Genomic DNA, 16,560 nt, shown 5'->3' with positions numbered 1-16,560 from the left:
TGAAGGGGGTTAAATACAATCTAACCTACCATCACTGACCTACACCTTAAGAGCTCCTATGGAGTATTATACTAAAAAGACTGTGGACACAGGCTTATAAATCTGATCTCTGCACTGATATCATACACTGCATGATCAATTGATTTTGCATTTAGTTTTTGTTTTTTAAATATAAAATAATTATCTGAATGAAACCCACACAGGTTTCTAAGAAGCCGCTTCATGACAGCAATTAGTTTGGAACTACAGAGTTACTGAAAATGCTCTTGCTTTGTAATCTAAAAAAACCCTCGCTTTAAGTAGCTCCAGAGAGAATTTCTTAAGTTGAATCAACTGCTCAAAACCACCCAAACGCTGCTTTTAAAAGTACTTAAAATCTGGAGGGGAAAAAAAAAAAAAGGCAAGTCAACAGAATATCCTGCATTGCTACTATCAGTAAAATGAAATGAAAGTATTTCTGAATTATATTTTAATATAGTAAAAGAATGCTCATGGTATTTCTACTCTTCCAATTTCATTAAGGTATTTTAACGCCTGATGGTTTGGAAAGTTCATAGAAGTTCTGGAAACAATAGGCCAACAAGTACCTGCACACAAACCAAATCCCAAGTCTCTTTTCCCACCCTGCTGTGTAGCTGCAGCTGAAGATGGAGTATCACTAACACAGCTTAATTCCCCTTATCCAGTTCAACACTCAACTGTTCACATACCACTGCATATGAGAGCAAATCCAAACCGGATTGAGTGATTTGGATTAAAACTAACTGGTTTTAAAAGCAAGTTCATTCAAACCTATTTTTTTTTTAGAATGATCAGGATTTGTGAGTGTGCAAGCACATCATAATGCCGAACTGCTTTACCAGAGGAGACAAAAACTATACTGGCTTCCCCCCAAAAAAGCTAGAAATTATACAGCTGCGCTACCACAAAGCTTTTAATATCAACAGGACATCTTCTAAGAAACAAGTGCCACAGGTGGTTTTTCCCCTCTGTTTTTAAAACATCATTCATTTTAATAAATATTTATATATATATATTAAAAAAAAAAATCACTGAGAACAGGACTGGGAAGTCTTATTATCAATTATATTTAAAACCTTTCCTGACAGACATTTAATCTGTTCTTTAAAATTTAATTACTGACATGGGAATTTTATGATCTCCTTAGACCGTAACTTTAAAACCTTAGATGTGAACTATATTTTGTCAGACTTTCAAATAAAGTAATAACTAAAAATCAAACATCCAGATCAGTATTCATAACATACGATATATGAATTAAGAAACTTACTTTTTCACAAAAATAGGTTTTTAGGTATCAAGAAAGTACCTTACTTTTTCCGAAACAGAAGCCATCATCTCTTGAATAAAAAATTGTACAAAACTGAAAGGAATTATTGATATGAGGCAGCAGAAGTTTCATTTAACAGTCCTGACATATGCTAACAAAATGACAGAAACTCTCTTCCCACAACTGCAAGCAAACGAAAATCCTGGACCTGAAACTCCTCATTCAATATTTGAAGTGTTTGTCAAACGGCAAAGAACCATGATAAGGAACTATTTGATCACCTATGAGAAATGAAAGCACCACATCTTAGTGTTTTGTTGTTTTGGGTTTGTTTTTTTTTTAAGAAACTACTTCCTTCAGCTGTTACAACAGATACTCTCTGGAGAAAAGAGGAGACACCTCACTATTACCCAAATTTGTCCCTTGATATCCATCACAGCATTTTGGAATTACTAACAGCTTTGTCTCAAGAGCAGCTGAATGTAAGGAACAGTGCTTCTGCACTCCACCATGAAAAGGTCCACACGTATTTCCATTCAAGGGTAGTAATCTATTTTAAAACAAGAATTTATTGTGTTATAGTATAAAGACACTAAACACAAAACAAAGTGTTTAACAACATGAACATTGACACAAAATAAAAGCAAGATCGTTTCAAGCCAATTCTGTAACCATTTCATGTGAGAAATTCCAAGTGAAAGTTACATACACAGGGTCACCCTATGGAAAGGATGGCACCACCTTCATCTAATTCAAGCCCTATTTCAGCACATCATAGCATTGTCAGAATAGTTGCATTATTTTGAGGGCTTGAGTGGTATATAGGCTTTGTCTTGGCCCTCTGTATATAGGTGAACTTACCAACAGATCTACAAGAGAACCAATGGAGGCATTTCTACTGTAAACTAAAAGACCTGAGGTACATTCTCTTCTAATCTACCTTGCATTTTTTTGATCTAAGTATATTATAGGGGAGGTTATTAAAGAGCAGCATAAATTTGGTTATTTAACTTCATTGTAGTCCATGTGATAGCATAGGTCAATAAAAAGTATAATGCTTTGCACTAAAATGCACATCTTCAACAAAATACATACAGTATGTCATAAAGCTTCTCTGAAACCATGTATTGTAGTATGGCAAGCCACCATATGAAAAGATACATGAATCTGAGAAGATGTACTTGAACCATTTCTTCAGAGACATTACCTTGTGTCACAATAAGGTCTCTTTTCCTGTGGATTTGATAGGATCCATTATGTGAACCATTCATACGTGAATTTCTCAAAGATGCGTCAATCCTTTCCATCAATAGAGCAGTTAACATGAATATACAGATTAAGTATCGGATTACTGCTCTTTCATATGAACCATTTCCAAAAATAACCAGTTTGATTAACTCACAACAATAAAATTTCACTAAACAAAAAGTTAGGAACAGAACTATTTCATTTGCTTAAAATGATTATTTTTGGCTCTTAAAATAAATTGAATTCTATGTTTCAAAGGCTCATTGTGAAAGTATATACACACACACATATCAGATTTATATCCAAAGCTAGATTTTGCCATTGAGTTTTAAAGGCCAAGAGATATTTTCAATACAGTAGAAAAAATAGCAGTTCCTGAAGTATATTGTAGCCTCACTTCACTGGCAATATCCATAATTCAGTTGCCATACAAAATACTTATCTGAAGCAAATAGACCTGAACTCTACCCACCCTGAGTTAAGCATCTATACTTTTTTTTTTTTTAATGTTTTAAACATCAGGTAACAGAGAAGTACGTACAAGGCTATAAAACTTGTCAGTTATCATACAGCAGTAAGAAAAAAAAATCAGTATTTTCAGCCAATTTTCTGTTTGCTATTGTAGTTATTCATTCTGGGTTGGTTTTTTGGGGTTTTTTTTGGCTTTTGCTTGTTTGGTTTTAAATCAAGTAGTTACTCGATTTAGACATTCATGCATTAATCACTTGAATTTTTTTTTTTTTTTGAGTGCAACAGTAAGGCAACAGTAAAAAAAGTTATAGAAATTTTGCATATGTGTAAAGGTATTAAGTTTATAAAAGTGCTTCCTAAAAAGACAACCTAATTGCAGTATCAAAATATTACAGAGTGGTGAGAACAACTATCTATTATTTCAATAAATGTTGCTCCATAGAAAAATGTCAATCTGATTTTAGGCTTTTTCCCCTTTTTTGGTGAAGTAAAAGCCTGGAAAAAAATTGGTATGGCTGCGTGGGACAAGCAAGTTAAGAAAATATACTTTAGTCTAAACTTAAATAAGAAGGTCCACACTTTTTTGTCAAAACATTAAGCCTCTGTCAAAAATGTATTTTTTTTTTCTTTTTATAGTACAGGATTAAAAGACAAGATGATGCTTACAAGATAAAGAAATAATTTACATGAAAATATCTTCTGACAAAGCTTTTCAATCAAAATATTGTTTTGTAACATTCAAACATGACGTACAACAACAAAAGAAACAGTGAATGCAAACAAAAAATGTTATATGGATTGCTTTCAAACACATAAATAAATGAAATATTGGTGTAGGCAGTAGGGCTCATGCTGATGGCTAGCAGGAAATAACAGTGTGCAATCTATTTGGAAAAAGCTCTAAAGTACAAATTACAAGCCCAATTACGGACTGCAGCAAGTTCAGTTATATCACTGCCATCCTCTCCTATCTCCAAAATAAATTCTTGATTAAATCACTCATACCCTAAATTACTCATACCTTTGCTTCAGAGATATGAATAACTATATACAAAAAGTAGTTTTATTTCACCATAGGGATAACATTGTACCTCTCTGCCCATGTCACTTGAAAAACCTTCCATGTCAAAACAATTTGACAGCAGATAAACAATTTAATAAATATGCAATGATCTTATTACAGTCCTTCAGCTAAGCATGTTAACTCATGCTGCTAGTTTTGTGATCACAGTGCATAGAATCCAAATATAAAAGAATGGGGTGGCTTCTAAGGTAATGGTCGATCCCTTGCTTATAATCCAAATATATCCGAAACTTTCATAAGGTCTGTCATGCATCAATCTTTTTTGTGGCAGGAGCAAAACCTTTCCCTGGTACAATGTCCATTGCCGGCAATGGATGCACCAAAACCGCCAAGGAGCTCAGTGTTATTGCACAATATATGAAGACCTGGAATTCTTCCAAAAGCTTAAAATAAAAATAATGGAATTATTCTGACATTTCTGGACACCTGCATTAATACTGTATGACTAATAAAAGCATGTCAGTTGCATGGACTGAACCAGCGATCAACATGCGCCCAGAATGCACACTAGTAAAAATGCAGTCAAAGGAAGTAGTCTTCATTGCCTATAGGTCACTTCCAGTCAAAGGTTAAAGTTCAAAGACTGAATGATCAAAGTGCTCATTTTCTCAGTAGGACTATCTTCTGCTACGAGGATCACAAAATGGTGGCATCAACATGTGTCATCTTTAAAATAAAAGAAGAGTATTTATGGAAAACATATAAACATTCTACATCCAAATTAGCAAGGTGCTGTATGCAGAAACAATTCCTAGCATAGACAGAAAAGTAACATGCAGCGGAAATACACCGATTGAATAATTCTGCAATTTTGTTCAATAATGACTCAGGAAAAATGAAGAAGAGAATATCAAACATAAAACTTCCAAAAATACACATACACCCCCAAGCATATTGGTAGTAGCAAATATTCCATTAAAAGGACAGTAATTTCTACATTCTATATTTAGAAAGCCACTCATTAGGAAAATGAAAGCCCAAATATGCTTAACATTTTGCACCCTTAAAGTACAGCAGGTCCACATCAGTTATTAGATTGAGAAATCCTTTTTTAAGGAATATAGAGCAATAAGAGCCGGCAGAATGGGCTTTTCTCAACCCTTTATACATATACATGTATGCATATTCATTTATTTCTCAAGAATCAACACGAACTATAGCTGACAGAATTATGCAAAAGTAATAGGTTACTACTGTAATCCTAAAATCTTAAACGTGAAAATAACTTACTTTCACTAAATTTTAGACATTGTGATTGGACAGAACATACTAAAAAAGAAGAATATTCTATGCCAATCTTTTCTGTGTTATGCTCAATATTAAAATAAATATTTGTCTGTGAAAGCTCTCCCTTTGAAACTTTCTCTTCCACACATCAACCTGCAGTATATTTGCATCTGGCAACAGTAAATATTAAGCTTGTTAACAGAAAGCAAACTTACTGTCTGGTTATTTTTAATGCACTTACTTGTAACACACCTAGAAAACATAGCCTCATAAACAGTATTTTCACTGTTTACAGATATAGTATGTACAAAGTAGCAGCAAACAATTCTACATTCTCACTGGAAAACATTATGTCATCAATACTATTACATGTAAAAAAACTTCATTTTGACAGGGGAGTAAAAAACAAAAACTGTACATGTAAAAAAGATTGGACAAGGATGCAAGAGAGATAGAAGGGGTATCTGAACTGTGTACTAAAAGCTTAGGCCAAATACCAGAGAAAACACTTTCTAATTAAAAAAAACCAAAAAACAAAAGCAGTAAGGAGGTGCTGGTTGAAAACAAACACTATTGCCCTCTTTTTTCACAAAAATCTACCTCCTGACAACACCAAAAACAGGCAACAGCTTTATGAAACCAATTTCAGCCTGGATGCCCAAGAAAACTGTATCTGGAAGATCCTCCTGTCTTTAACACAGCACGATCAACCCTCAGATTGAAATTCAGCATGAAATTCAATGTACAGTTGAACCAGACGTTGGGTAGGGCAGACAATCCAGAAATATTTTTAGTTATCAAAGATCAGGAGTTTTGAAACAGGGCTTGCGAGGACATCAGTTTGCAGCAAACAAGGGTCCATAACACTGCTGATGGAATAAGTTGCTTTGTTGGGGCAGGGATGAAATGAGAGATTAAAAACTCTGTAATAAACTAAATGCACAGAGACACACATTTACATGTCAGAATATATCTCAAAGTGCCACTTTATCCCTCTGTGTTCATATCGGTTTGCTTTACATCAGCTCCCAGTCGTGCACTATTTGCTCCCAGCTAAATAAATTCCAGGCACCTACTGGAAAAAAAATTTCCTTCAAAGGCATCTGTTTAAAGTAATGACAAACTCCCTCCTTTCTCTTCAAAACACAAGGATTCAATTTCACATTAAAGCTAAGCCAGTCCCATGGCTAGCTGACAACAGAAGGGGCAGAACGACTCTGCATTTCCCTCCACATGTTCTTGTATTAGCACTGGCATTTATTTCACCCAGTGGTTACCCTTGGACAGCTGGTTTTCTTTCTTAGTTGTGATTGGTTTTTCTCCCCTAATTTACCCAGCCCAAAGTGGTTCAACCACAAGATTAGATATGTGACACTTTAGCTGAAGCAGGAGCAGAAAATGAAGATGACAGAATCACCTTTTCCAAGGGCTTGTAAATCTTTTCAGGTGTACATGAGGTTGAAGACAGTTCTTTTCCAGAGAGAGGTGGTTAAAATTAGCAGGCAAGCTACACTTCCCACTTTAGTGTAACCCACCATTTCTTCAGACCCATTAAGAAAACACTTAAAATTTAAAGATCATGCCTTGGCAGTCTTCTTGTATGTCCACAGAAGAGAAACAAAATTACTTGTAACTGAGCGAAGGAGCAAGTGACATGCAAAACTTGAAGGAAAAACCCTCTAGCATTTAAGAAAAATTTTGTCCAATGGACATAGGGCATGTTTTATTTTTTAATGTAAGAATTCAATGGTGGGGGGAAAAAGCCCAATGAACTTTTAATCATGACCTCCTTTGTAATTAGTACTTAAAAAGGAAGTTAAAAAACAAATGAAAATATAATGAAGCAAAACAGTATGAGTTATTTAAATGAACTGACTTGCTTTTTCTTGCCTCAGGTTGGTTTTTAGGTTGCTCTGAATTTGAGGAGGGGTAGGGTTTTCTGACTTTCAGAAAACAGCCATTGTGTAATTACTTTGAAGTAATTAAATTACTTGTTCAGTGGACTATAAGCAGCTTGATGGTTTTGAGCCACAATTATATAGCAACTTTCAGAGTCAGACAACCCACATTTCTTTTCATATTCATTTGGTGTTTTGCTTGTTTAACTCAAATTGAATTTTATGATTATGAAATCAAAGAAGTATCTGCAGACTGTTCTCCTTGATAGACTTCATTCCTGAATCAAAACGAGACTCTAGTACAAATTCAAAGTAGACAGAACATATTTTAATCACAAGATAAAGCCAATAAATGAAACTTTACTTCTTCCTCTTTAAAAATAACTAGCAAGTGAAAATAAAAATAGTAAATAAAAACTCTCCAAAAATTGCCAATGAAGAGAAAGCAAAACTAGAAATGGAGAAGCACCAAACACATTACAGGAGTGCAAAAACAGAAAGAGAAGAGAAAGTGACTACTGAATAATCTGGTGAAGATGAAAAACCCAGCCTTGCGGGCAATAGGATTATTATTCTTGGAGTCAATTTTAAAAACATAATGTAAAACCACACGATAAATAGTCCTGAGTTTCTTAAATACCTCTTAATCCCATGACATACAGCACTCCTCTTACTGTAATTGAAGTCACCTTGTTTTAGAGATACTATTAGAGTATTATGAGAAACAGAGTTCATTCTGTTACATTACCATCAAAAACCCATGGGTCTCAGTAACTATTATGAAACTCCCAAATTTTTATTGGTAAGGCATCCACGGGCATTTAAGAATCTAAGGGTGAAGGCTCTGGCATTTGCTTCTCCAGTCATTAACTCCCACTGTCTCAAAAGATCTGGCCTCATTTCACGTAGGGGACAGAACATGTCCTGGGGTGGGGAGTGAAAAACAGGATGTCTTATGATGGAGCCTTCAGTGAAACATAGTGATGGAATCAACTTCTCCTGCACCACCCTAGCATACAGCATTACCTGCTCTAACACATCCCTTCCCAAAATACATGGGCTTCCAATAACCACCATTTGTACAGTATTTTCCTAGGGAAAGCAAAGAAAGTATTGGCCAACAAAAGAGGAGAGAAGAAAAGCACAGCCCGTCTCTACCCCCTCCTTCTTTCTTTCCTCACCAATGGAGTGGATAAGACAAGCACATACAGCCAACCCCAGCTCTGGGAAAAGGATGACAAATGTTGAGGCAGAAGAAAGAAAACACACAGTATAAAGTCAGATAGAGAGCACATGGAAAGAAAAAAACCAACCAAACAAAAAAACCCAAACCAAAACAACACAACACTAGCACTGCAGACACTATAGTACTACACGTAGCAATTTTAGCATGGTATTTTTGTTACCATGTACACGTAGAATCTTATTACTATATTATTGACTATTAGTTCTTAAGAGCCTTTAAGTCAGCCAACTGTCCCACACTGGAAATTGTGATTAACAGTGGAAATCTATTAAAACATATAGCTGTTTACATACATATAGGCATCTTTTAATTGCCATAAAAGCTCTTAAAGCATTACCAACAACAACAAAAATCCCTGGGTTTAGAGCTAAACCTAGTTTCATTATGGACCTTCCCCAACCCCAAACTTAAGACTTGCCATGGACTAATACAGTTTACAAGAACTTTCATTCAAATTCAATCCTACAATTTAAAACATATAAATCTGTGCTGTTTAAATTTCCATCAGGAATTATTAAAATGCGATATAAAAAAATCACAGCAGAGTACCAAAGAAACAGGATTTTAGTAACTTTTTGAAATTTAAAAAAAAAGAGTTTAAGGCTTTGAATGCATTTATCCTACTTTTCTACATTTTAATTGCCTTCGGCCTGAAAAAAAATTCAAAATTCCTGATCCTAGTTAAATACTTACCATGATACCACCATTTTGTTTTCTTTGGATTCTTGTTACACGTTCTTACATAAAATGAGTTATCTGGAGGTCGCCTCTGCAACAGAAGAAAAGACCTACAAATAATCAAACAATCCTCATATTGTAATACATGAGCTATTTAATAAGCTTATGAAAGGCTACCACGTGAATGCAGTGAAAATGAGGTAACAGGCAGGGCTAGACCTTTGTCAAGAAAAATCTCTTAAGGATCCAGGTAACAATTCTTACTGGAGATACTCCAAGCAGAAAATTAATGAAAAATACCAAACAGTTTGGAGATAGATGGGGGAGAAATAAATAAAAAGAAAGAAAACAACCCACAAGAAAGGAACAGCTCTTTTAAAAAAAAAAAATTCCTTTGCAGTTTGGAATCTAATTCTGATATATAAGATCCAATTCACATCCGTAAGTCTCAAGCTTGGAGTGGGTGAAAAAATGAATTTAAACAAATATCTCTATCAGATCAATACTTCATATTCTTCAGCTCTCTTCTTAAGTGTCATCATTATGCAAAACCGAAGTCATAGGATACAATACCAAGCCATTTTGGGGGTTTTTCTACCACATACACATGACTAGGACTGACTAGGATGTGACATAAATAGGCATATTTGGATAGCAGTACAAGGTCTGACCACATCTAACTTCCACAGATATTCCACTGCGAAAGAAATAGTCAAGAGTAAAAGGGTAGTCTCTTTACAAAAAAGGTCTAAGGTATCAGTGCCAGTCACCTACGACCAAAAAAGCAGCTTAGCACCATTTACTTTCCTGAAATGACAATGATCAAGATCACTGAAATAGTACAGCTGCAAAGCCTTACAAACACCTGCACTAAAGACATTTCAATAGTCATTTTTCACTGCCTTTAGAGACAGAATCAATTTACAAATAATTGTCCTAAAATGTGACTGAACTTCACAATTAGTACAACTAGAAGAGTTCCATTCACTCCTCTTTTCCAATAATTATATATGAGCAGGTTACCATGAAAACAGTTACAAAGTACTTACTGCACTGTTTATTTTGCAGTTCTAGCTTAGTATTTTTTCAGTAGTAGAAATGTAGATATAGTAGTTTTGCCTATTTTAGAATTTGAGAAATGAAAATCTCACTTTGCAAAGTAGAAAACTATTAACTTTTACTTATTCTACTCCAACAGTGCTAAAAAAACCCATACCTTTTCTTTGCAGCTGGAAAGCATGCTAATAATGCTAAGACAAACAGATTGCACTGAGAGAGCTGGAGACCAGTCTTCTGTTAGAATGGATAAACAGATATGACCATTGCTATAAACATGAGGATGAACAGGAATATTGTCTCCAGTAAACATGACCTAAGAAAAAAAAGAACAAACATAATTGTAATTTATTGTCCACATTTTCAGTAAGACTGTGTTGCTTTTGGGAAAACAATAATATCTTATTTAAGAAGCGGTTCTGCCACTTTCACTTACACTAAATATTACACTTTACCATGTTAGGTTCATTCATTTTTGGAAGCTGTTAATTGAAATGTAAAATAAAACAACGGAAGCCTAAATAGCTAGTGAAGATGAAGTTGAATAAATGGTTAAATGTAGGGTTTTTTCTATGCATTTTTCTAGAAAAATGCAAAGGTAGCAGTGTAAAGACATCAAACTGAATTTTTTATATCTTGCAGCCTCAGTCTTTTATGTCCTACGGAATACAGTTGCCTAGCCAAAACACTGGATTTTAATGGCTTCATAAGCCACAATGTTATACACCAGGAAACACAATGTGATTCACAAATGAGTATTTCTATAACCCTGGACACAATAGAAATTAAGTTCTGGACAACTCATCCAGGTTCCAGCATAGAGAGTAAAATGCATCAATCCTATTAACTATAAAATAAAGGACTTGTACAACCGAAGTATGTTACCGTATAGGAAATATTTTTAGATCATTATTTCAAATGGAATATGTCTTTATTTGACATGGATGAATACAGAAGAATAGCATTTAGAACCTTAACTCCTCTCTATTAAAAGATAGTATCACAGTCAAAAAAAGGTTAGAAAAGCAATTCTAACAACTACTGCTCTTATATCAAGTTTTTGTCAAACACATAGTTGGCTCAGGACCAATGGAAATGGAGTAAAAGTGAAACCTTCGTAGCAGCATTATCCTCCTGAGCTCCTTATCCAACATAACCACTGCCATCCTTTATGCAATGACATAATAAATCTCTACCACGCATAACCATAATACCCAGAAGCCTCTTATGTCTATATGACTTAGGAAACACTTATGTATGTGTACAAATATGTATACAACACACCCACCTCACCACTGACTACAAGAAAGAAGCTACACCTTCATCATATAGGAAACCGAAATCAGAAAGCTTAACCTATCTGCCAGATAGGTTTCTGAAGCAGCAGAAAAACCGGGTGCAGAATGATCCTTCATAGGGTCTTTAAACTGATATTTCTTAAGCATTGAAGAGCTTACCTTCATAATCCAGTAATGTATTTCACCTCTAACTAATGTCTTCCTTTTATAGGAAAACCAGAACTAGGCATACTAGGTAAGTAAAAGCATGCACACTATGATAGACAACATACATTTAAAGGCAGAAAACAACCAAGTGATTAAGCAGCAGAAGTGTAAACTGTCAATTCACAGTAAGTAGATTTGCAGGAGAGAATTATGACCCAGAGGTTTGTAATATAGAATGAACTTACAGCACAGCAGTGTTTTTATAACGGAAACTCTAGCCATCTACAACAATCAAGTATCCAGTACTTAAATTCTTATTGTTTTCTGTGCTAAAAATCAGTGTACATATACGGATCTAATTTGCTGGTTTACAATAAATTGCAGAGCCACACACACAGGTTGAGTAATGAGTACAAACAGCATCTACTTGGAACCAAATAAAAGTGGCTACTCTCCTGTGGGTTGCCTATGAGTAGTTCGCTGCAAACCTGATGGGCTGCAAAAGTACAGGTAGCCAGTTTATTCCTTAAAACCTAAGACTGAAAAGTCAACATTCTAGTTTTTACTATGGTACCTAAACATATGTAATGTTTATGGTTTAAGTGTCTCTCACAGCTCTGTGCTTCAGTTTCAACACCAATGAGAAAAGTGTCAGAGAACACTCTTGGAACTTTGAGCTGAAACAGACACGACAAGAACTAAGGCACTCCTGCTTTTCTTCTTCCTTTTTCATAAGAGTGGGGGTGATAGCCAAACACTACTCTTACCAGCCACATTTTTTAACATTCCCCTCAGATAATGGAAGGATGGATATACAGAGCTCATTCTGCAGCCTAGTAGTATTGCTGCCCCTTCAGTTCTTTACGTTGCCATGAAGGCAATACAGTATCTCACCCCTCAATTATAACCACTAGGCTTGCAGGGGTCTCATAAAAGATTTCACGTGTCTACGAGAATCCCTACCACAAGCACAGTATTTCCCCAGCTGTATTAACAATGGCAGCAGAGAAGATGCAAGAGGCTTAAAAACAAACTTGAAAAAAAAAGTAGTTGGAAGCAAAAAGAGAGGGAACGAAGGAGCAGTTTGTTGTTTACTCTACTCCTACGCTGCAGTGAAGGGGACCTTCCTACTTTACCCTGTGTTGCTCTTTCATAGATATGAATATCAACCTCAAAGAAGCCTCCAGTTTACACTGCTCTTTCATCTCCTATGAAGCCACATAGACTGTCACAGCACTATATCTCACTGCAGAATCATTTTTAAAAGGAAAGGCAACTGCACAATGTGTTTAATACAAATTAAAGTAACTAAACCTCACATCAGGATATGTGGATGATACCAATACTCAGCATGTGTCATGCAGCTATAAGCTAAAGGTAGCATTAAGCAAGAAGTAAGAAAGCAGTTACCTGAGGCGAATCAAAAGGATACCGACTACTGAACTTAAATAGAAGCTGAAATTTCTCCCCTTCATATAGTGTTCCTGGAGCACCTTCCATGTCTACAATCCACCTAAGGAATGGGGAAAAAATTTTTAGTATTGTGGACTGACAAATTGTAATTTTACTCCTGAAGCACAGGATTCATCAAATCAATTACCAATCGCAGCCAAATCTTCTAAACTCTCCATTAGTATCATAACTATCACAAAAGTAAATAACACATCAAGCCTACATTTGAAAGAAACAAGCTTGGTATTTTACATACAGGCATTAATATAGTGCTGCAAATTATACAAGTAATTACGACTTGAACTCAACAAAGACCCATCAGTTCCCAATAAAATGACTGTTAATGTGAGAAAACAAAGTTGAAACAAAAGACCTGTTCCAAAGTTTATTCCTACACAAAAACAGGCTTGGAAGAAAACAAACTAGTACACATTCTCTTTCATGTTGTTTTTCTTTTCTGTCAAGGAAATTATCAATGCCGTTTATTAAACTAAAATCTGTATCCAAGGGGGAAAAGCAATGCTCCTCTTGCACTGACACCTGTGAAAAACTCAGAAATTAAATGGTATATAACCTGGCAGGTAATGGAACCAAAACTGAAAAAGTTAATACTATAAAAAGGAAAAGGTCACAGAAAATTAAAAACAAAACAAAAAGATGCTTTGCAACAGTAACAAAGAAAACACCTCAACATTTACAGTATTCTTTTTCCTCTGCTTCTGGTCCTTCCATCATAATAACATGGAAGTAACTGACAGGTGGAGTTGGAGGGGGTGGGGAGTGTTGGGTGTGGGTTTTTTGTTGGTGGTGGTTTTGGGTTGGGTTGTTGGGGTTTTTTTAATCCAGTCAAAAATAGATGCTTTGCATTTTCTTCAACACATACAGCAACACTCTGCTATCTAACTTCTGTCATTTTGGAGCTCTGCTGTTGATCACTTAATACCATTCTTTGCGGCATCACTTCCCCATTTTTGTCTTTCACCCTTGATTGAGTTTTACACATTTGCGTAATACAATAAGGTAAAGATTCAGCCAGAGACTACAAAAATGCTCAGATAAGATTTACATTAGACTCAAGTGAGGCAACTGAGATTTTTCAGAACAGCAGTGTGTACAGAAAAGTCAACAACTCCTCCAGCTGACAGTCTGATCATCCTATTCCCAACCCCTCCATCCTCCTGTCATATACACTCTCCCCATGTATTTAAGCCGTGCATGTGTTATCTTCCCCTCTATTACTCTCTTTTTTTTTTATTTTGAGAAAAATTGCTTCTCTACTGAACTGCCAGCTGTCACACTCTTCAGGAGGAATGCATCTTCAACATTAGCATGATGATGGCTGTACTAGTGTTCCGTATTTTAATTTTATGAAGACTCCTTCAATTTAATCTATCTGTGCTCCAGACCACTTATCTCTTCTTATGCCTTCTGCTTTTACATTTATACACATGCTGCACCAATACTCTTCAGCTTTATTGGTCCTTGTGATCCAGAACCTTCACTTTCAAGTTTTTAAAATAGTTTCATTTACTAAGCAGAAGATAACTCTGCCTGGACACTGCTCCTTTTATGGTCAAGGAATCACTAAAACCCATCTTTCCTGTGTGCTTTACAGTTTAGCCATCTCAAATTTCTAATCCTTGTGTATTTAAAATAGATGATTGCTTAACATTTCAAATGACCCAGTTACATCATGGCATCCAATTATTTTATTCAACATCTTTCAAAACCAAGCTAGTACTGCTACACAAATCTTTACTGCAGCAGTTCAAACCCTAACTTGATTAATGAACTCAGAACATGCTACTTCACATCAAAAACCCTCAAAAAGAAAAAATACGACATTACTTGTGACAGAAAGCTTCTTAAACAGTGACAATTCCAAAATCTAGCATGACAGTAAACAGGAAGTTTTTATGTGTAAGGTATTGAAAGGTATACAAATTGTACATAACAGACAAAAATAACGAGGTAGTACTCTGGGAACAGAGACATCCTAAGAAAAATGGAAATCCACAAACAGAAAAAAAAAACCCAAGAATTTTTCTTCCTTTTCCATCTCTTCATCTGCTGTAAACTTTCACTCAATAGCTGTTTTCTGTTTAAATGAGTGAAAAACACTTGCAATATTCGTTTGAGTCCTTTTTTCAGAAAATTTAAGTATTTTGCTTCCCAAAGAAAACCCAAAGTAAAGCAAGAAACACAAGCTGTAATTCAGCAGTTGTACAGCAGTTTATTATTACTTGTACCAAATTCTGGAAAGTGCTATTTCAATTTGTTTTAGTCATGTTCATCTGCATGAACTGCCACAAAAACCAGCATCATTTAAAAAGCAATAACAGTGATTAACTCAGCATATACATGGCTCAGAAAAGCCTCATGTAACATGGTCTGAGTGCCACCACCAAAAATGCAGATGTGAAGCAACATCAGAAGTCAGCTCTATGTTATGTTTTCAAATTGATCCATCAATCAGTAATATAGTCCAGAACATATAGCCTGAGATTCATACTTTTATAAACGTTTACATCCGCTAATAATTTTTTAACATTTCTCTAAAACTAAACTAAGAAAATTATCTAAAAGAAATGTCAGCACAGTCTAAATCTTTTGAATTTCAGTCAATTAAAAAAATAGTTTAAATACCAGGAACAACGCCTGTCCATTTCAATGGACAGAACACAGAATATTTAACCATGTTTCTCTTTCTGCTTTGCTAATCACAGAAAAAACTACAGCAGGGAGGAAGGTGCAAAGAAATGTACTTTCTCTTGTTACTTCCTGTAACTTTGCTCTTTAAGAAGCTTCCCCCACTTGCTTTAGAGAAAGAAGGTAATGGAAATTAACAGCTACAAAATATACTCACCACAAATAATGCAGAAACTAAACCACCTACTCCATTATTTCAGTAAATTTAGAGGGGTTTCAGAGGTTAGTAGCTATGAGAGATTGTTAAATTATTTTATTCTAAAATATGCAGAAGCTTTCACCAACTAACATTTTGTTAGATGGTAAAATGTCTAATAAAAATTTAATGAATTCACTATCCAGTTCCTGAGTGTCCAGCATGTTACTGCATTAAGTAGAACAACGTTTCACTCCCTAGACTAAAAGCAAAAATTCAGAATGTTACTTGGAATAAGTGGTGGAAGTGGCATGCAGAGGACTTTTCATTGCTTACATTTTTCAGCTTGATAGCAAAAATAAAACAGTATATATATACTTACTGAGTAATTGAGTTTTGTACACTCTTTTCATTTAGAGTCATTCCTGGAGGTGGATCATTTTGCAATGCCAATAGTTCTTTTTGTAATCGTTTCTATAAAGAAATTGTATAGAATATTTGAAATAGTAAATAAAGTTAAACAATAAACATGCACACTAAAGTACATTTCATCAATTATTGAAAGGTAAAAGGAGTTTTATTTGAAAATTTAAATACAAAGTGAAACTGAAAGGTGAGA

General features: G+C 35.0%; 1 protein-coding gene across 1 annotated transcript in view; it reads right to left on the bottom strand.

Moving 5' to 3' along the window:
- Positions 1-7,548: 7,548 nt before the first annotated feature.
- Positions 7,549-16,560, bottom strand: part of UBE2W (ubiquitin conjugating enzyme E2 W) — a 31,073-nt gene continuing 22,061 nt past the window's right edge. The window contains exons 2-6 of the mRNA XM_076329538.1: positions 16,324-16,415; positions 13,055-13,157; positions 10,360-10,515; positions 9,159-9,234; positions 7,549-8,442 (exon numbers count right to left, since the gene is read on the bottom strand). Coding sequence (XP_076185653.1) covers positions 8,312-8,442; positions 9,159-9,234; positions 10,360-10,515; positions 13,055-13,157; positions 16,324-16,415 — 558 coding nt within the window. The 3' untranslated portion in view covers positions 7,549-8,311. The remainder of the gene's footprint in view (positions 8,443-9,158; positions 9,235-10,359; positions 10,516-13,054; positions 13,158-16,323; positions 16,416-16,560) is intronic.

Source organism: Aptenodytes patagonicus, chromosome 2, assembly GCF_965638725.1.
Source record: "Aptenodytes patagonicus chromosome 2, bAptPat1.pri.cur, whole genome shotgun sequence".
Lineage (NCBI taxonomy): Eukaryota > Metazoa > Chordata > Aves > Sphenisciformes > Spheniscidae > Aptenodytes > Aptenodytes patagonicus.
The sequence above is the reverse complement of the archived record's forward strand: the minus strand, read 5'-3'. Positions and strand labels throughout refer to the sequence as shown.